This window comes from Lissotriton helveticus, chromosome 4_1 (genome assembly GCF_964261635.1).
Source record: "Lissotriton helveticus chromosome 4_1, aLisHel1.1, whole genome shotgun sequence".
Taxonomy (NCBI): domain Eukaryota; kingdom Metazoa; phylum Chordata; class Amphibia; order Caudata; family Salamandridae; genus Lissotriton; species Lissotriton helveticus.
In genome coordinates, this window is record NC_136063.1 from 1928387821 (window position 1) to 1928410906 (window position 23086).

The 23086-nt window shown below is 41.7% G+C and overlaps 1 protein-coding gene across 1 annotated transcript in view; it reads left to right on the forward strand.

The window, feature by feature from the left end:
* HTATSF1 (HIV-1 Tat specific factor 1) overlaps nt 1-23086 on the forward strand; it is a 312441-nt gene that overhangs the window by 43868 nt on the left and 245487 nt on the right. Inside the window, exons 2-4 of the mRNA XM_078688603.1 lie at nt 1188-1413; nt 3029-3076; nt 5766-5920. Of these exons, the coding sequence (XP_078544729.1) occupies nt 1188-1413; nt 3029-3076; nt 5766-5920 (429 nt within the window). The remainder of the gene's footprint in view (nt 1-1187; nt 1414-3028; nt 3077-5765; nt 5921-23086) is intronic.

Consider the following 23086-nt stretch of genomic DNA (forward strand, 5'->3'; position numbering starts at 1 on the left):
TGTTATGCAGGCGCCAAGGTTCAGGTCCGCTGTCCGGTATGTGGTTGATTCTTGTGCTGTCATGTGTTTGTTCAGCCCCTCCACCATGTCGTGAAAGATAATGATGTCTGGCCAGATGGAATTAACTTCCACTGTGAGGTTTGTCTTCTTCTCATCCATGACCTGTGCCCTACACCGTGATTTCTACGAGAACCAGATCCATCTTATGTTCTGAGGGATCCGTCAATGGAGTGGATGTGGCCTGAGAGACAGCTGCTGTGAAGAATAGCTTCCGTGTTGACTTCCTGGAGGCTATGGCGCTCTGCGTGGAGGGCTGAAGGCCATTCGGCTTAGCTGGGTGCGTGCCCTTGGCGGCTGGTGTGTCGCCCCCTTCAGGTGGATACCTTTTGGGGAGCAGTGGCAGAGTCAGCAAAGAGGTATGTTTTATCTTGCTGTACAGTCCAGTTGCTGGCTACCAATTGGGTATTACCTGAGCAGGCTTCCAGTATACGGGTACAGCGACTTGCAGAATGGACAGGTTACAAGGGCAGTGAGATGAGAGATCATTAGTTCATCAACTTGCTTAAGAATTTTAGAGGGGGCAGGGACTTGCTTAAGAATTTTAGAGGGGGCAGGGATCCAAGAGGGAATCTACATTGGTGGCTGATATCTAGTTCAGAGCAGTGGAAGAAAGACAAAATAATAGCCTGACTCTTGGGTAGCTGATTGAGATTCAACTGTTCCAAAGGTTTTGGAGAACACAAGGCAAAGGAGTCCTATCAGTGCTACTGGAGAAGAAAAGTGGAATTTGAAAAAAAGCATACACACGTCTTGCATCTGTGACTTGGCTTAGTAATTAAAACGTGAGGCAAAGGACAGCATGGGGGATGAGATGTGTTTCTTCGTCCATAAGTATTGACAATGTCACCTTACATAGACGGATGGGGCGTTTATGAGCTGTAGATTTCTTTGATAAATCCTTAATAATAAATATGATGAAATCCATTAACCTAAACGGACACTGTCAAATATGCCTATAGTTGCATTTATACCCCCCAGATAAATCATAGATGTTTGTATCATTGTGATCAGATTAGGTGTGCACTCTGTTTGGCTTCTTTGATTTTTACATATACTTTTTGTTTTAGAGTCCAACTTTGCAGGTAGAACTATGCAATTTCAACCATTTTGCTTGGTTTCTGTAATAGATCACAGATGAATTCTTGGCTTTATACCATGCCAACTATGGTCTGCCTGCCGATGACGCACCGTGTGTTGCTGAGCCTACCCCACAGAAGGAGATAAAACCTGGTGAAACACCTGAAGTTCCTGATAAAAATAAAGAGCCTTCTAAGGATCCGGACACAAGTGATGCCCCTGCAGCCGAAAAGAAGGAGCATAAACCCAAAGCAGAGAAAAGAAAACCTGAGCCAGGTAATATCCTATAGGGCACAAATACTTATAAGCAAGCCAAGTGCCTAAATGTTCTCAGTTGAGAGATTAGTAAATACACGTGCTGTGAATTTTACCTAAGACAATACTCTTCACCAACTCACTCCCAATTTCCTGTCTTGCCTGACCACAAACCAGAGAATTTAGCTCTTCTTTTATCAAAAATAAATGTTTTAAAATTTAGCTTTACATCCTATTTCAGTAAACTTTTTTATAGTTACCATTGCAAACTTATTTTCAGAAACACTTGCTACAAGGAAGCACCCATTATCTTTTTTTGAGATGCCCTTCTTTCTATACTCTACGTCTCGTGGTTAATATTACGAGTATTAATTGTTGTCAGTAATCTTGATTATTCTCTCTGCATGGGGGGTGATGCTTTTTCCCTGGGTATATTTATGTCTGTGCAGGAAAAGAAACTCTCCTGTTTTAAAGTGAAAATATGTGTTATCATTTGCAACTTAAACATTAGCATTTCTGTTCTAAATTTGCTGGTTGAAGATAGGCATCTCTGTCGTTCGTATTAGCAGTATTTGCAGAAACTAGCCTCTGAGCCTGATATGTGGGCATTGATTGACTGAATGACTGTCACCACTTTCAAAGTGCACACTACCCACATGGTTAGTGATGCTCGTCTTATGAGTCGCGTAGCCAAGAAGGCAAGTCTTCAGCTTTTTTCTGACGCTCTTCAGTGAGGTGCTAAGTCTACTGGTAACAAACGCCTAATAGTGATTGGTTTCACTGAGCAGCAGCGTCCTCTCCTAGTAGAAATCCTTAATTTTGGAACAGTATTGCTTTGATTTTGCTGTAAAGTGTCCCAAATTTGTTAGTGGGAGATGATCATCGCAGATGAGCAACCATGCTTTTCTAGAAGGAATGAACACTCAGATGAATCTTAATGACATTTATTTTGCAGCAGACTCCATTGTACTATAATAGGGATCTCACTAGGGTATTTCGTTGTCATCATTGAATGGGTCCTCCTCATTTTACCATAATCATTCTGATTTAAGTAGCTTGATTCGTTGGAGCAGCGCAAGTACAGTAAAGAGCATATAGTATAGACAACGGCTGGTATCAAATGAAACGCCAACCAAGAGCGCATGCAGTAAGAGTTACAAAGGCAAAATGTTATGCCTCAAGTTAGCATATCCCTTTGTCATTAAGAACAAAAAACAAAGTTAGAAAAGATGTTTCTATATTTTATTGTGAATTAAATCAAATATTTCAGTGTTTATTTATTTGATGTGTGCTTGTTTCTGTATTTTTTTTAGTTAATTTTTAAGTTCAGATCATAAAAATTGCTTGGTCTGGGGGTCCCACCAGCTTCCAGTATCGACTCAGTGGGGATCGCCAGATTCTAGTAAGGATTCAGTGGGGCCCACGGAATTAAAAAGAGCTTATGTGAACCACTGTCCTAGCTAAAAAGTCATTGCCTCTTGAAGAGACATCCATTTAAGAGCACTGGTGAAATTCAGAAGGGGTATCTAATGTCTTAATTTTTGTTGTCTGGCAAAAATAAGCAAAAGATACATTTTTATTGAAGGATTGTGGCTCAAGTGTAACTCGCATAATCATAACTTTCATATTTTTTTAGGATGGTTTCAGGTTGAAGAAGAACGAAACACCAATGTCTATGTGACTGGTAGGTTTAGAATATCATTAATTTAATACATTGTGTATTACGTGTGTGTGTATATCATTTTAACTCACACCAGCAACGTGAGTAACGTCTATACCTATGGCGTCATATGTCAACCTGTGGCTAAATACTATGAACGTATACTACAGAAGTCACATGAATGAATATAATGTAAACCATAAAATTATGACCACTTAGATGACAAATTGAATGATTAATTAATGAATTATATTCTAGTTGACCTATTGGCGTCCTTTCATTAAAACAAATCCCATTTACGAGTCTTTATAGTTTGCATCTGGCATTCTGTAAGCAGGGGCTCTTATACATGCCAGAAAGAAAACTTCCAATAAGACCTCGCTGCTTTGGAGCTACAGAAATGGCTCAAGGTCTACGCCTTAAAGATATAGGTCAGGCTGTCCATTTGTTATTTTTTTGTCACCGCTGAACCATCGAAACCTGTTAACCTTTCAGCTAAGGACCCGTCAGAATGATCTGGCTTTCGGTAAAGCACTTAAAACGTTGTGTTTCACCATGAAATTATCCTGCTTATTTTAGTAAGTTGTTTCTGTTCCTCATAATTAGCTCCAGGCCTTCATTTATTCCGCTCCATAACATTTTAGAATATAACCTATTCCAGATATCATGAACATTATGATATAATATTAACCATTCGTTTGCTTGAATCTACTTGTTAATAATTCATGATCATTTGTTTTAACTTTATAGTATACGTTTAAATTGAGTACATGATTTCGTGCTGCTTTCCACGGAGCACTTTGGAGTATTTTGTTTGTTTCTATTACTAACTTTTAAATGTAAAGTGAAGGAATTTACACTTCCTGTCTTTAGAAAAGGTCAGTTGCGACTGAAATGTGCAGATAGTTACTTCGCAGCTTAGATATATTTATGCTATGACAGTGAAAGTAAATGTGGCCTATTAACGATATTGAGAGCCGCGTTACTAATAAATGTACATTCACTCATGTATTACTGCAGTGCAAACATCAGTTTCCATGTTATTCCCACAGTGCTGTGAACGTGACATGAGAAAACACGTTTTACTGCCTCACATAGTAAAAGTTACAATGACTTTACACACGGAAACAACTCTCTTAATAATATGAGGCCTCTATATTGTGATTTTATCTTACTGCTCAAATTTAACTCCTTACATCCTGGTTTGGGTTAAATACAGTGTGAAAAATAATACATGAAAAGATGCCATGGGTAAAAAATATATATGCAGATGCATAGAGTATAACATGTATTTTATTGCCATTTTGATGGAGGGGGTATTTTGTGAGTTATGACCCTTTTGCAAACTCACTAATATTCATAAATCGCATATAACACTGCACATCTGCATATCTGATCATCATTGTAAAAGATAAAGTTAAATTGATATTCTGGTCCTTTTGCAAAATCTAACCCACCCTAAAATGTGGCAGTTTAGGTATATTACCGGAGCTTTAACTGGTGAACCTTTCTGCCCCCCGTCTCCCCCCTGACCTTTTACTGCATATTTGTTGGAACTGCATGAAACCGGGGATCTTCTTCCTTAGTTCAACTAAGAAAACCTATCAGAAAACTAAACAAGTACATGCCTAATAAAGTTTCGGCAAATTTATCAAACCGCACCAGTGGTGGTAGCAGATCAACGCTTTGTCCCTCCGCCCTGTTGTATTTCTGTCTCCGTTTGACAGAATTAAATGAAACTCCACATATCAAAAGTAAGCTAAACATGCTAAGTGTGTAAAAATTCAGCCGGATCTGTGAAACTGCGCCAGTGACATTGGCAGAGGTTCCTTTTTACCTCCCTTTTTACCTAGTCAGGATAGGAAGCCTGAACAGTTCATCAGTTCCATCAGGCAGTAGTGTAGTCTTTCAACTTTCAATATCCTATCTTAGGCCCTCTCTCTTAAGCAGGCATGTAGGTCTGTAGTTTGCCAGCCAAGGTATATCAGCACACATAATAAGTGGTTCCTGGACAAACATTCTGGAACAAACCCTACCTCTGATACATTTACAAGCGATGGGATCATCTTATGAAACCATTTTGCCAGTGTCTTGACTAGGTCCTTAACATCAATAATAATTAAGGAAATAGGTTGATAACTTAAATACTTAAAGGACTTTTCCTTGCTTTGGATTAGTGTGTTGATATTGAAAAGGACTCAGATAGCTGAAAGATTCAGCTTTTTTAAATGCCACGTATAGCATAGGCACAAGGAATGTGAGTCAAAGGCCTCTGTAACACAATGGAACTATTACCTTCTAATTTCAGAATCTTTTGTTCTCATTGATGTTACGGTTGATAAGTGGATGACGTGATCTAATTTATAAATGATGACATTTATACTCCTTGTGTTTTTATCTACTACAACCTTTTCTGTAAAATTTATGTTTTTGGAATCTGAGAGCTAGATTTTCAGGATTTTTTTTTTTTTTGTGTAGCATTGCAAACCATGTGAAATAATTTTCATAAAGGGTTCATACTGGATGCATTACACTTACAATTCCCTTACATCTGTCCTTCCATCTGTAATGGACTTGCTTAAATGAACAAATAGAATCACAATTCAAAAATATTATATTTGCAAATTGTTGTTCGTGTACATATATTTTAACAATTCTACATTTCTTTCTCAAACCTTGCGGCTGTATAGACTTTTCTTTTATACTATCCTAGGTCTCCCTCCTGACATAACAGATGATGAATTTGTAGAGCTTATGTCCAAGTATGGTATTATAATGCGAGATATTCAGACTGAAGATTACAAAATCAAACTGTACAAGGACAACCAAGGAAATTTGAAAGGAGATGGCCTCTGTTGTTTTCTGAAGGTAAGTTGGATGGTAGTGTGCCATGGTTTATGAAAAGCTTTCATTGCAGATTTTTCGACAATGCCAGTCATTGAGAATACTTGTATAATAGTGCTAAGTACGTTGTCATCCTCCTTCGACTGCCTCCATGCTTAAAACTCAAGATCTGGAGGCTGGGCCTTGTTTCTCCTAGGGTCTTGGATTTATAAATCACTAGCATCATCTAGGCAGGAAACAGTGCACCATATCGTTATACGGCATCTTACATTATCTATCTATCACTCTCATAGAGTAAATGTGAGCTCCCTAATGAGTTAATTAAAGTCAACCACATATTTTACCAGTGCCAAGACAGTTGCATGATGTGTTTACATACCAGATAGCTTACATTCAGCCCTTAAGAAGTGCTCTTCAAAGCCACAGCCATTTATTATGAATGATGTTTGACCTGCTTAATCTAATTATTCATCTTCTTTAAACAAAGTAGGGGAGAATGGGCAACCATTCTTCTCATGTAATATCATGTAATATCATGTAATATCAAAATAGTGGGAGTTCACTGGCCACCGACTAATACAGTTGTCATGCGTCAAGCACTGTGTTCATATTGAAGGTTAATTTGTGAGCCTAGATTAATAAACCCAGGTCTTTGTGAAGCCAGTTCCAACTGCTTTGATACATGAAGAGAAATGATTGCCTTCTCCTGGTAATCGCAGACCCCACTGCACATGACCAAATATGCCTGCGTATGGGCGTGTGAAGCAAAGCATGCCAACACCAATTACTGACCGATCTACATATGCAAAGATGGATCCCACCTCTGTCAACCTACTGGAAATTTGTTAAGAAATGATCTTAATATTCCAATTAAGTAGGCAGAGGGGCATTGAAGGGGTATTTGATCCAGACCCTTCGGTTTTTGCAAGGGTTTCGGTACAACCGTTTTCACAACAATACCTAGAGCATAAGCAAACGCATTAGGCCCAGTAGCCCGGTATGTGATTTAAATGTGTCGAACGTGATTATGGAACTACTAATAGAAGTGAATACCTTGACCTTCATTGCTTTGTACCTTGCCACTTGAGCTACACTTACCATTAAAGAGCATTTTTTGATTTGCTTTTACCTTTTAACTCCGTATACAGATTCGCACAAAACGTGGTAATTGGTGAGTTCAGTCAGCAACCTTTCAGCATGCAAAACTATGTGAATACCCGTCCTTGGGAACAAAAGTTAAGGGGGTTGGGAGAAATGAGGGATTTTCTCTTTTTAGCTGCTAAAGGAAATTTTGTTTTGTTTTCACTACAGCATAAGCAGCGTAACGGAATTGCAACAAACTTGACATGCACTCAGAAAGTGTGCCTTTTTTGGTTTGATGTAAAGTTGTCCTGTATTTCTAAAGATATTAGCAAAAGGTGCCACTCGGGCTTTAAAGGGTTAACACTTTTTTTATCTATGCCATTCAAGTTTCCCAGTCAGTTCTGTCATTCACATTTTAACATTTTTAAAGAATTTGATTAGCTGGACTAGGGGTGAATTATTTTCTGCCCATCTTGAAGCTCGTGAGTTGGCTCTGACTAGGAAGTTTTGCCCTGTGCAAAAAAAATCCACAACCATGGGCAGCCACCCCCAAAGATAGCCAACCCCTGGGCAGTGGTGATTGGCACCTAAATGCTTGAAGAATCCAAAGCAACCCGGAGAAAAGTATTGTTTTTTGTGCATGACTCTCAAGCTGGAGTTGATTCACGAGCTTGCCAGATGCCATTTTAAGTGCAGAATTTGACACACATTGTATTCCTGACTTGCGTGCCACATCCCACTCGTGTGTTTCACGTGCTGCATTAAAAAATAATGTTAGCAAACACTAGATTAAGTGGTTTAAAGGCAGGAGGAAGGGCATAGACCAGGCATCTGACCCCCACTGCGCATTGCTAAATTCCATCCTCAGTACGGGTTGGGTGTCCACTGTGGGTTGGGTGTAGGACCTGGCCAAGACCATGGGTTGGGAGGCCAAGTCCCACTTTGGCACTGCTGATGGCTTTGCTTAGTGTGGATTGAACATAAAGTAAGTTTTCCAAAAAACAATGAATTAAATAGTCATTAAATATGAGTTATGTGTGGGGCTCAAACAGGCAAAATCACTAAAATGCTCTACTTAAAATGGCTTGGAGTTATGCTGGTGCTTTTTTAGGCATATCTGGCTAATTCCAGAGGTTTTGCACATTTCAACCTCAAACATAGCTCAGTTTTCAACAGTGGTTTACCATTCCCTACTGGCGGCCGCTAGTAAGTAGCTATTATTAGGACCTAGTTTCCATAAGAAGAGCGCTTTTTGTGTTTTGCTAATGACTGTGGCGTTGTCTGCCTAATCTTCACGAAATCTTCAAAACGAGTTAGCCAGTCACTTCAGCTGCTGGCTGGAAGGTTTCGGGGTGACCTGGCAAGCGGGGGCCAAGAAGTAGGGGTCCCAAAACGTGTTTTCCCTCGTACAGTTTTCCATAGGGAATTTGGATCCGACTACAGCCCGAACCGCTTAACAGAATTACACCAAATGTGGCCGAAAGCTAGATCTTGGTTCAGAAAGAGTGCTTTTTGTAATTTGGTTTGTCTGTTCAGTAGTTTTGGAGTTATTAAAGTAAAATTATTTATGTATATTTAGAGACTCACATCCACCGCGGCGGATCCACACACCATCAGCAGTGCTGTGATTGGTTGGCCGCAACCTGAGAGGAAAGTTGTGGAAGTCATTTTGTACATCAAGGCACGGTTCCCAGGGGGAAAATAACATCTAAAAGTAAAAGAAGGGGTCATCGTAGAGGTACCCTGACCCCAGGGGACTGATGGAGGGGCCCTTGATGGACACCTCATGGGCAAGAGATTTTGTCAAAAAACTTATCTTTTTAAGGTGCATTGGTCCGTGGATCCACTGTGGCGCTCAGTATGACCCCAATTAAAAAAAACACTCACAGACCCAAACATCTACTCACACTCACCCACTCATACAACTAATCAGACCCACAAAACCACTCGCACAGCCACTCAGACCCACACAGCCACTCGAACAACCACCCATACAGCCACTTATACACCCACAGATTCACTCACACACCCAGTCATCCACTCACACACCCAGTCATCCACTCACACAGCCACTCACAGACCCACACAGCCACTCACAGACCCACACAGCCACTCACAGACCCACACAGCCACTCACATATCCACACAGCCACTCACACACCCACACAACTACTCAGACTCACTCACATACCCATAAAGCCACTTGTACACCCACTCACAGATCCACACAGCCACTCACACAGCCACTCACACAGCCAATCATGCTTCCAACACACACACACACACACACACTCTCTTACACCCACAACCACTCACACACCCACAACCACTCACACACCCACACAACTACTCCCACAAATCCACTAACATACCCACTCACACAACCACTCACAACCCCCTTCACTCACCCAATGACATACCCACACATCCACTTACCCACACAACCACTTACACACCCACACAACTACTCACCCACCCACACAACTACTCACCCACATCCACCTAGCCACTCATACACCCACTTACATCCACAAAACCACTCACACACCTGCTAACGGGCCCACACACCCATACAGCCATTCAAACCCTCTCACACTTGCACACAGCCACTCCCGCAACCACACAGACACTCAAACACCCACATAGCCACTCACACACCCACACAGTCACTCACACACCCACACAGTCACTCACACACCCACACAGTCACTCACACACCCACACAGTCACTCACACAACCACTCACACACAGGCACTTCTAGAAATAGAAATATCACATGTTTGTATTAAATGTGTTGTTGTTTTAGTATTGAATGTGTGCTTTTGGTTCAGGATGGATCCGCGGATCCATAAAATGATTTTTTTAAGAGAGAGAAAGACTTGGTGCATTGCATTTATAGAAAGACAACATAAGTTATCTTAATTTAAAAAGTATATAAGAATGAATGTGTGGATAAAACATATTTATAAACTTTTGAAAATGTGTATTAGTAAATTGAACTTATGGGTCAAATTGTAGTATAATTTATATTTAAAAAAACGTGAAATCGTTAAAAAAACCAAAGGTTACAAGGACGTTATAGTTTGGAAATAGAATTTAAAAATCCTTAGAAATTCAGTGGAAAAAAACCCAAAAGTTACAGGGATGTTGGAGTTAGGTTCAGATTTTACACACACAAAAGCATAGACAGTCAGCAGTTATAGTTACCTGAGCTAACTATAACTTAGGCCCCCGGCAATGCACTGCTTATGGCCTCACATATTACATCATTCATGACATTGTCAGTGACATCACTGCTGACATCATACAGCAAAGTAAGCTTCAATATACTTCATAAAATACCATTTACGTTTTTTTTTAAATAAGAAAAGGAGGGAGGTGAGAAATGTACAATCGAGAGATCACTGCAACCTATCAACTACTACACTCACTTATCACCGGGTAGAGAGTTCTCAGCTGATAGTCCTGTCTCTTCTAAATCATTACTCTAAACACTAATGACTAAAGTAAGATGTCTAACTATAGAGGCTAGTCTGTCGCAAACCACAACAATACCATTTGTCAACCTGGAAAGATGTTTTAGTGCAGATGTCAGTTTTACACAAACTACTGCAACATGCACTCAGTAGAGGGGTCTTAGCGGACTGACTACTGTGTCACAATCCACTAGTAAAATTATTCTTCATCCTGGAGAAAGGTATCAGCAGAGAGGTCAGTCTGTTGCTAACCATTACTACACTGAGCCATCACCTTAGAGAGAGGTCTTCGTGAACAGATTCAGTTATTGCAAACTACTACTACACTCATTCATCACAAAGGAGAGAGGTCTAAGCAAAGTGGTCAGTATGTCGTTAAACACAACTATGCTCATCCATCACTGTGGAGTGAAGTCTCAGTGAACAGCTTAGCCTCTCGGAAAGCACTGCCATACACATACACCAGCAGGGAACATGTGTCAGCATAGAGGCTAGTTCACTCCTCAATAGTACACTCACTTTAAAAACCAGATTATAATTCAGATGATGCATATTAGAAATCCAACAGTCTGTAGTACATAAACAATAGTAATGAAACTTGTGCAGTAGCTCAGTATATATCTTTCAGTGTCAAACGTTTACGTTTGATCACACTCAGATGTCACCTGTGATGTCAACAGTGATGTCACTGACCATGCAATGAGTGATGTAAGTAATATGTTGGGTCATAAGCAGTGCATTGTGAAGGTCGTAACCTATGGTTCTATCAGTGAATATATATATATATATATATCTATATCAACGCTCCAAATTCTTCCACGACAGTAAAAGAATTGACGGCACTCTACAACTCGTGTTTGGCAAGACTCTGTATTTATTTTCAGAAAGCTATCTATATATATCCGCTGGCTGCACTCACGAGCAGGTGCTTGTCCGGCGGGGGTGTTCTTGCCCATAATATGCCGCTACCAAGTTCCTAGGGTATGCCACCCAATGAAGAACGACAGCACACTCGGGTAGAGTCCTAGAGTTGTTTATTTCGTACTCGCACTCCAGACACGCAGACGCTTTTCGGCGATAAGCCTTCGTCAATGTATGCACAAAACGCCAGCGCGGCCATTGCTTTTATAGATTTTACATAACATTCAAATTTCCGGGTACGTGATCTTTGCACAACCAATCAGAATACACACAAAGGTCATGGTAAAAGAAGCCGCCATCTTATTATATATAAGATTACCAAACAAACACTATTGTATGGGTACGGGCTTACACGAAAAACAATATTTGAAACATTGAAATGTCATTCGTGTTCAATCATCACACAAAATTATGTGATTACGTCAATGGCAAGAAATGAGGCAGCTAGTGACGCGCCAAATCGCAAACACTGCTCCTCACTTCCCCCGTAGTCCTAGATATCATACGACGTATGTAAAATATATTTCAATGCCCACAGATGGGCTACCAAACTGACAGTATTCTGTATGCGTGTGCCAAGATTCATAACGCCTGTACGGGCTTAAGAACACCATCACCCCGAAAACAATAGTTGTTATAAACATACCAAAAAATATACAGAAAAAATGGAATGGAGATGTCTGTGTTCAAAGACTCATGAAGCTCATCATAATGTACTGTTATTTACCATAACATTAAAAAAGAGTAAATAGTTTAAGCACAATATCTAATCAAGGAAATATGAATATCAAAATTACTCTCTCTGAGAGATCGAGGGACTACAATCTACAAAAATCAATTTCATCCTAAATGTATGGCAAGTTCTTCACTGCTGTTGAGACCTAGCGGAACCTTGCTCTGTAAATCAATGATGTACCTTGATTCAAGGCGTCTCACCCCCTGTGATTCTGGGCAAATCACTTAATCTCCCCGTGCCTAAAAAAAAAGAAAAAAAAAATGAAAGTGTGTCCTCATGTAACGTAACTGGTGCTATGTAAAGCGCTCTGATAACTGATTCGGTTTGGTTCTAGTTCGCGCTATATAAAACTCTGGGGAAAAAAACCAAAAAAAAAAACAACCTTTGTATCCTGTCCCCTCCCCTTGGATTTACCGGAATATGGTCAAGGCAAAAGTACATCCAAAGATCTCTATTACAGTTATGTACCTTGCTGAAATGCCTTGCCACTGGATATGCCTCATCCACATTTGCAATTGCCCTCATGTGCTCTAGTATTCTTATTTTCCCTAGGCAATAAATGGAGTGGTACAGGTGAGAAATTTCCCCATTTTTTTAGGTTTTCGCAGTCTGGGAATGTTATAAAAAAGAGTCCGTTTGTTTGTTTTACAAGCTTTACATTTGCCACATGGATAAAATCCATGTAGCGTTTTCAACATGGCCTTACTGGAATCTACCTCATGATAACTGTGAACTAACTTATCTCTCAGGGATCTAGCTCTCTTAAAAGTCACCAGAGGATTTGGTGTCAAATCACCCCCAATAACATTGTCTGCAAGTAGAATATGCCAATTCTTGCACATGATTCTTTTAAGTTGATTGGCATTGTTGGAAAATGTTGTAATCATCTTAAAGGAACCATTATCCTTCTTGTTCCCTTTGTTCTCATTCAGTAAAGTTTTACAATCAATTTTTGGCAACCCTTGACAAAGTCTGGGACCTCTGACCTTGAAACATTCTATACTAGATAGAGCTGCCTCATGAAAGTCTACCCCAGTGGTATTATTTCTTTTTAACCTCAACAGTTCCCCATACGGGATACTGTCTGACTTTCTTTGGATGACTGCTCGTTGCAAACAATGTAGAATTCCCTGCAGTAGGTTTCCTAAAAAGTTGTCTTCAGGAGTCCTTCTGAGACATACACTGTTAAATCCAGATAATTTACCTCTTTAGTGCTGATGTCCCCTGAAAATTTCAAGTTAACATTATTGCTATTCAGGACCTCAATGTATGAGATGGCCAGCTCAACAGAACCATCAAGCACAATAAACAAGTCGTCAATATAACGATGCCATGCAATAATAGATTTGTTCCAGTTTAGGTTACACGTCCCCCAGGCCACCTGTTCCTCCCACCAGCCAACGAAAAGATTTGCATAGCTGGGGGCGAAGCAGGTGCCTATAGCTGTGCCAGATATTTGCCTAAACAATTGTTTCTGGAACAAAAATTTTTTATGATTTAAACAGAAGTCAACAAATGCAAGTAACATTTTACTATGCTCGTAGTATTTCAATGCTCGACCCTCAAGGAAGTACTTGATAGCTTTCATACCGTCTACATGGGAAATATAAGCTGGTAATATCTAGTACCATTAAACAAAAGCTATCCTTCCATATGACCGTATCAATCTTATTTAGGAAATCTTTAGTGTTGCGCAAATATGATTTCAATTTAATCACATGTTGAAACAAAAAGAAATCCACGTACATAGACAGATGTTCAGTTAAACCCCCTATTGAGGCCACAATTGGTCTCCCTGGTGGATCGTTCATGTTCTTATCAACCTTGGGCAGGTAATAAAATGTTGGAGTCGTTGGATGTAGACATCTTAGAAACATATGTTCATCAGTATCTTTTTATTTTTTTATTTATTTTTTGGTACTTATATACCTTTTTTTTTTTTAGGTACTTTTTTAAATTAAACCTTTACTTAGCAACCAGGAATGATACATCTCATACATATGAAATTCAAACATACATGGTACAGATCTGCAAAGGCCTGCAAAGGCTAGTGGCCCCTTCCAGCGGGCTAGTCATCTATGTCACATCACAATAGTTCATCATTATTCACAGTGCGTAATGCGTATCAAAATGCTCAATTTACAATGCAAAGGAGTCATCGGATCTACAAAGGGGCCTCATGCTTGGTGTAGCATATATCATATCAGATCACTTCGTCCTTGTGATATCCTCTGGCAGTCAGGTAGGCACAACACATTCCGCAGCAAATAACCATGGATATACAAATCAGAAGCCCCACAAGTCCCACTAGTTCCAGCAGGATCCCTCAGCTATCATAATATGGATGGCCCAGACGTATATCCCAGTAGCATGCATAGATCACAGTGCAACACGAACAGCCATGTTATGATGTGGACCAATCAATGAGTTAGATAAGGACAACATTTCCTCATCTTGAATCACCAGTAGAGGACAGTCCGCATGTGCAATGATCATCAAGGCCCCTAGGAAGCTACAGTTCGTGTAAGCACAACATAATGTGTCTCCAGTGTGGCCCCCAAAGATCGTGTAGCAGCCATATATCAGTATCAGGAATGCTCCCAAGTTCCGCCAGCAGTGTTAGTATTACCTCGCCCGTCCTCTCGGTGAACTCAAACATATTCCCTAGACAACTCTCTGATCAGGGCCCTCCTTCCTGACTGTCACTGTCGGGACTACCACCCTGGGTCACTTGAGACATCCAGTAGAGCTGCAGCGGGCCCCAGATATCCTTAGGCTTACAACGCACAGGCATCTGATCAGCATAGATATTATGTTGTTCCTGACAGTATCTTATATCATCAATCCACTCCTTGAACTTCGGAGCTCTGCCCCTTCCCCATCTGCAAGCCACTCTCCTCTTTGCTAATAAAAGCGCAACGTCCACGAATCTACGGGTCGCTTTAGGAATATCTTTAGTATAGCCCAGTAGCATCGTCACGGGGTCTAGTGGGACCGCACCATCAGTCATGACCTGAAGCGCCGCATGCACCTGAGTCCAGTACTCCTGAATCGCGCTACACTCCCAAGCAAGGTGGAGGAACCCCGCACCCTCCGCACGACAACGAGCACACCTGTCATTGTCTGCCAATTGTAGCCTCAATTTCCTAACCGGTGTAAAATAAAATCTCTGCACAAATTTGTAATGTATGATTTTGAGCCTGCAGCTGGAGGATATGTTTGCCGTGATAGAGCAACAGTAGCGCCATTGTTCCTCAGTTATGTCAGTGCCCAATTCCAAACTTCAACTGTCCCGCGCTAGAGGAGCGGCGGTCAGTCTTTGCGATCTAATTTTGTTGTACAGTTTCGACACTAAATGTCGGCCATCTGATATCAGCATCACGTGTAAGGGCAAGACCACCCCTGGCTCATCCGGAAAATGAGGGATTATCTCCCGCATCCCCTGTCGAAGTCTAATGTAATAGAAAATCTGTAACAGGGACAATCGTGGGTGGTACGTGAGCGGCAAAGCCGGTGAGTACAGCAGGGGGATGTCAAGTGCTTTTGCCACTCTCCGCCACGCATCTATAGTACACGTAACCGTGGTAGCTGGTGTCTCAATGTCTCCTGCTTTTCCCTGTAGCATTCCATTGAGCGGGAGGGGATGCACGATCCATTCCTCAGCTGCAACCTGTGGCATAAAAGGCGTGGGATGAACCCAGTGGTAGGCATGTTGCGCCTGTGCGCTCAGATAATAGGTTTCAAAATCCGGTACGTCAAACCCGCCTTTGTCATACGGCTGTGTTAGAGTGGACCAGTTTAGCCGTGGCTGTTTACCCCCCCAGAACAACCGCAGGAGCTCTGAGCGTAATCTTTTAAAGAAATATGAATCCGGGTAGTAGGGGACGTTTTGAAAGATATATAAGAAGCGCGGGAGCACCACCATCTTTATCAACGAGGCCCTGCCTGCCATTGAAAGTGGCAAGGACATCCACCGAGTTACATTGTCGGCCAGTTGAGAGATAGCCACTCCATAGTTAAGTCTAATCGTTTCCTCCCTATTGAGCGAGATCACGATGCCCAAATAGCGAAGATCCGTGCTGCACCACTCTAAGGGGTAGTCTAATTGGAATTGCTGCACCGCCGCCATGAGAGGAAAAAATTGTGACGTTTTCCAATTAATGTGTACTCCGGAAATCCGTCCGAAGACAAGGAATTCCCTCAGCAATGGGTTAAGATTCTGCTGCGGGTTCTTCACATAAAGCGTTACGTCCCCCCTCCCGCTATCTCACGATTTGTGAAAACCTAGGTTAGTTAGATCCTACGATACCTCTTGCCTGCCCGCCCCCCTCCCGCTGTCCGTGTGCCCGCCCGCCTCCCTCCCGCTGTCCGTGTGCCCGCCCGTCCCCCCTCCCGCTATCAGTGTGCCCGCCCGCCCCCCCTCCCGCTATCTCACGATTTGTTAGTTAGATCCTACGATATGTTTAAAAAGTGTTAGGAAGTCTTCTCTTTCAGTATCATTTCCAAGAACAAAATACCTCTTTCTCTATGATGTAATGTCAGAAATAGGCAGTCTATTTCATCCTGAGCACTTTAGTCATTCATAGTAACTGCCTCATATCATCATATTATATACTTATTTTTTTGGATAATTATATGTTTTGTTACATGTATTACTTTTTCCACTGTTTGCTCCAAGTTGTCCCTGTGCACAGTCCTCTGCCACCCATTGGGAGCTGTCCATGTTTAGAAAACTGCAATTTAATGAATGAATTGGTATCACAGACTATGAGGTAGTCTGCACGCTCACAAGGACACCATTTCCAAAAAACACAAGATTATCACCATCTTTTTGACAAAAAGCACAATATACTTAATTCCACTTTATTTGCCCAACCCTATTAATTACTGAATCAATAACCTAAGATTCGGGCATATTGCTTAAATTTGCATTTTATTTTTATAAACAATCACTGCTATACTATTCGTCTGGGGTTGTATCAGTCCTCTGTGGCATTTTAAGCATTCTTTCATTCAAAGGCACAATCCGGTGTCTTTAGACCTCCTTACAGCCAAGTCTCAATGAGGATTTCTCCATGCTCCTGTTTTTTCCATCCTAGATAATCCCTGTTTCCACACTGAAGCTTTTCAGGATTAGTAACACAAAGGGGATTATCTTCAACATGATATCACTTTACCACGGCGGCTACATGCAACGTGGAGCCCGAGTAAAAGGAACGTACTGTGTGACCAGTTTAAGCCCATGTCTGTCTGTTTCACTTCCTGTCGAGCAGTCTAGAATACCCTGTGATGAGCCATCAGGCCCAGTACCGTATAGTGGGGCACCTCCTTTAATCCTATATCCAAGGAAGTGATGTGGTAGAACTGATTTTCCCACATGCGAAGATGTCTGTCTCCCGAGGTCGTACAGAAGCAAGTGCTGTGCTATTATGGACACTTTCTAAAGCTTTAGCCTAGTGACTTCAGCACCAGTTGGTGGGGAATCTATTGAAGTGTATCTTTCATAACACTGCTTACACTCCTCTTTTGGGAGATATTTTTAAAGCGCGAACTCGACCCGAAGGTATCAAAGCGCTTTACATGAGCACTAGCTGCTTTACAGACGGTGCAGAGTGCTAGGGAGTGCAGAGTGACTGCAGAGTGACTGCAGACTGCAGAGTGACTGCAGAGTGCAGAGTGACTCCAGAGTGACTGCAGAGCGCTAGGGAGTGCAGAGTGACTGCAGAGTGTGAGGGAGTGCAGAGTGACTGCAGAGAGACTGCAGAGTGCTAGGGAGTGCAGAGTGACTGCAGAGTGCTGGGGAGTGCAGAGTGACTGCAGAGTGCTAGGGAGTGCAGAGTGACTGCAGAGTGACTAGGGAGTGCAGAGTGACTAGGGAGTGCTAGGGAGTGCAGAGTGCTAGGGAGTGCAGAGTGACTAGGGAGGGCTAGGGAGTGCAGAGTGACTAGGGAGTGCTATGGAGTGCTAGGGACTGCAGAGATTAAGCTAATGGCAATGTAAATGGCAATGCCATTTATTTATCTGTTTTCAAAACCAACACATAAATACACATTTTGTAATTTACAATGCCAATAGGTCTAACTTTTCCAAAGGCGAAACCATTGCATTGTAAATGCTTGTTAAATTAAATGTTTTAAATGTTACCAGTTTATTCCAAACAAGATGGCTTCAAATGTGCCTTCATTTTGTCATAAGTAAGACTGTTAGCGCTCTAGTTGTTCTTTAGAACGCTCTGGGTAGCTGCAGGAGAACACAAAGGAATCAACTGCCAGGCTGCTTCACATCGGTTTGTTTCTGAGATAAACGAGAACAATCTGAATTTACAGTTGACATGTGACATTAGCCGTGATACTATCACATTTATAGATACCAAGATATATGTATCTCAGAATGGCCTGACAACGACCCTGTACAGAAAGCCCACAGCGGGCAATTCGATATTGCATGCGAAAAGTGCCCACCCCCCTCACTTAATTAACAGCATCCCCTATGGGGAGAGGCTGAAAATCAAGAGAATTTGTTGTGAGGAGAAACACATGAGGGAAAAACAAGAAAAATGAAAAAATGGGTTCCAGCAACGTGGGTATCAAAATCAGACCATAGAAGCAGCAATATCCAAAACTAGATCTCAGGCAAGGCAAGATCTATTGAAATACAAACCTAAGTCTAACACTGCCACAGATGCCACTTTAAAAGAACCTGCAAGATTGATATTGGGATACAATAAACAGGAGGGACGGATTAGGGCCATAAAAAGACTCAATTGGCCCATACTCATGGGAGATCCTGTCATTGGGGGAGCATTGCCCAGAAAGCCATCCATAACCTTTAGGGAAAGTACTTCGATGGGCAATGCAATCATAAAAAACAACCCAGAAGACGTAGGATCAAACACATGGTTGACTCCTAGAACAGGTTTCTGCCCAATTTGCAAGGCTTGTCAATATGGGGTGAACAATAAAAATTACCAAACGGCCTTTAGTTTAAAACAGCACACCATAACTAAATATTTGTCTTGCAAAACAGAATATGCAGTTTATGCATTGGTATATAGTTGTAATCTTACATACATAGGCAGCACAAAACTGCCTGTGCATAAAAGAATTTTGCAGTACACCAGGGCCATTGTGAATAAAGATCCAAGCTATCCTGTGGCGAGGCTTTTCAATGAACAACACCAAAGTAGCCTCAAACACTTTAAATACTATGTGTTAGACACTGTACCTTTTAATTAGAGGGGTGGCAATAGAGAGGCCAGGTTACGACGCTTGGAGACCAGGTATATATTAGAGCTAGATACCAAACAACCTAATGGTCTCAACACCTGTGAAGATTTATACACATACCTTTAAATAACCAGGGCATCACTTGTTTATAACCATATTTATGCTATCTATTTCACATATTTTACCTAGTGTTTTTTATCAGGTATTTATGTACGTATTTATTAAAAACTTTTTTCATTTATCTACGTATATATTTATTGGCTGGGTGTTCATATGTTGATTTAATGGATAGTGGAAATGTTGGTTTAAGGTCAGTCTAATTGTTCTAATCATGCAGAGGGATCACTGTAATATGAGCTTAAGTTCCGGTGTCTTAGATACCAGAATATAGGTATCTCACAACTTGTATATACTCCACTAATTATATATATATATATTTTTATCTATATATTAATATATTTTTTTGTCTAATATTTTTTGCAAAATATTTATATATATATATATATATTCACATTTGTGTTCAGCTACATCACCTATTAGGAGGATTTTAAGTAATTTATTGGAATTTTAGGTTGGAATGATTTTATATCTATTTTAATATTGTGTATAACATTTTGTGGGAACCAACCTATTGATCTTTTCCTTTAGATATTTACCTAGTTGTTCTTCCTTTTATCTCCTTCAGACCGAGTTGTAATAAGCACACTGACACTTTAAATAACAATATTAGGCATAGTCCATATTTAAACTTTAAACCATGTACTTGCTAAAGCTGCTTGCACTTTCCTTGCACATAAGATTTATCTTTGGACTTTTTTGTACATTTGCACATAAATTCACGCACAGGGGTCTCGCTAGTTTTTGACAATGGGGGCATTCCTTTTTTTCAGCACTTAGTCACTTTATTAAGGCATCAGCAGGAAACTGAAATTGAATTTGGAGCAGAGGTAAATGGATTTCGCATATGAAGAAGGAATATGATATCCAGATATATGTATACCCCAGCCTAGAGTCATATGACCTTGTCTAATTATGCACGATTTTATCCATACAGATTAAATGGATAGTTTTCATGTATACTGTTTGTATTTTACAGAGATTCGTTTTTAGGAGGTCATTTGCTATGTCATATTCTTAAAGTTCTTATATATGAATTTATAAGCATTTAAGCTGCTATTTATAAAACTGATTAAGTAGCATGTCTTTTATTTCTATGCTGTAGCATTTTTGCACCTTGCACTTTAAAAGGAGGCACTGCCGCCCATACGCTGTTATGTGAACAAGGCCGATTTGTTTCCGGCCGAAACGCGTCATGGCGACAAGGTGGTAGCACAATAAAAACCACTTGAAGAAATTTTGGGTCTGCACTTGCCTTCTTCGATTGTAAGAGGATTATCACGTGACTCCTCCTCGAATCTCTCAGCGTCTCAGACCCAGCACAGCCTCGCACGCCAGCAAACAAAGGGGACGGACCACGATGATTCAGCATCAGCAAGTTTTTATTCGATGCACAGAGCAGCTACGCGTTTCTGGCAAATTATGCCCTTGATCACTCTCTCCAGTACAACAGAAGTTGTCTCCCCTCCGTCGACCAAGATAACCAGAGACACAGTGGAAATCGGCAGGTAAAATGTATTTAAGAACAATGGCAGAACCGGTTTCGGCTGGTGCCTTCTTCAGCTGCCTAGTCCATACGCAGTGTTGACCCACACAGGGATTCCTTATAGGCTCCTCCTCGCAGTGGAAGGTGGGGCTCACCTGCATTGAGTTGCTGCCACGTACGTCGTTTTGGGGACTACCAGTCCCAGGCTGCACCGTACTAGCACTCTATGCAGTGGTGGGGCTTCACAATTGGAACACAAACTTGTGGCTGCCAAAATCCATTCTCTCAGCCCCAATCACCGAGGTCACGCATCAGCGGGCACTGGTGGGTCGTTAGCGTCTTTCAGCGACCTCCTTTTCTGTTGTTCTCTTGGTGCGCTTTCAGACCCCGGGAAACTCAGTAGCGGGCCGCGGTGCACATTGACTCGTCGTCACCTTTCCTCGTTCTCCAGCAAAGTCCGCGGCCACTTTCAAGATGGTCTCTGGTGCGCGTCACAGGAACCGCGCTCATATGAAGTCACTCTCTCCAGTACAACAGAAGTTGTCTCCCCTCCGTCGACCAAGATAACCAGAGACACAGCGGAAATCGACAGGTAAAATTTATTTAAGAACAATGGCAGAACCAGTTTCGGCTGGTGCCTTCTTCAGCTGCCTAGTCCATACGCAGTATTGACCCACACAGGGATTCCTTATAGGCTCCTCCTCGCAGTGGAAGGTGGGGCTCACCTGCATTGAGTTGCTGCCACGTACGTCGTTTTGGGGACTACCAGTCCCAGGCTGCACCGTACTAGCACTCTATGCAGTGGTGGGGCTTCACAATTGGAACACAAACTTGTGGCTGCCAAAATCCATTCTCTCAGCCCAATCACCGAGGTCACGCATCAGCGGGCACTGGTGGGTCGTTAGCGTCTTTCAGCGACCTCCTTGCCTGTTGTTCTCTTGGTGCGCTTTCAGACCCCGGGAAACTTAGTGGCGGGCCGCAGTGCACATTGACTCGTCGTCGCGAGTAGTTGCAGGGGAGTTTCTCCGCATCCGAAGACAACTGGTTTTGTGAAATGCTATGGTTGTAAAATGTGCCAAATTGCGAAACCGATGAAAGAGGTACAAATGCCGAATAACAAAAAATGGGAAATACGCCAACTAATTACATGCAAAACTGAATACACCATCTATGGAATAGAATGTCCATGCCCACTTTTGTACGTGGGAAGTACAAAATGTGAATTGAAAAAACGTATAATGGAGCATGTAAGGGCAACTACTCACAAGGACAGGGCAAATGCAGTTGCCAAACATATGGAGCAAGTACATGATGGAGATTGGCAGAAGTTAAAATTCTTTGGCATCGAGACCATCCCGAAAAAGATCAGAGGGTGTGAGAAGTTGGCCTGATGTGCAGTGCTCACTATTCTAGTGATCACTATATATCAGTCCAAACAACCCTTATTGATGATTGGTTGTAAGTCAACCTTATAGACCAGCTATCCTAGTAGCATGGATACGAGCAGTCTAAGGCTAAGACTCTAGAGGGCGTGTTAAGCCAGCTGTTTTACCATCACATTACCCCTTGAACACCCAGTGAAAGGACACCACACAAGTGTTATGAAAATAAACAGTGTATTTATTAGAATCACAACAACCCTGTACTCTTTATGAGGACAGGGTGCTAGGCACACAACAAAACTCTTACGAAAATACTTAAGTTAGCACAGTATATACAAATGCCCGAGGGGCACGAAAAACCATATACTCTAAAAGTGGAATGCGAAATTACTAGCAGGTAAGTACAGTACTAATAGGCTTTGGAATCGCTAGGACTTGACTAGGGGATCGTTAGATTACTTCTAGGAGACCTAGGGGACTCGGGTGCAGAGTGCACTCTCACGCGGGATGCGGGACAAAGTCTATGGAAGCTAGTAAAGTTAAAGTTAGTGTTCACGGGCGAACCCGACCTGGTAGGGAGAAAACGACAGTGGATCCTGACCCTTGGATAGTGAGGCTATGCTGGGGCACCGAAATGCCGAAGTTACCTAGCCCAGGGGCTGCAGCTGCATATGTCTCAAAAGACGTCGGGAATCCTCGTTGCCGGACCAGGAGCCTGGAAGAAAGATGCTGGCAGGCGACCAGTGAAGAGAGTTCGAGTCG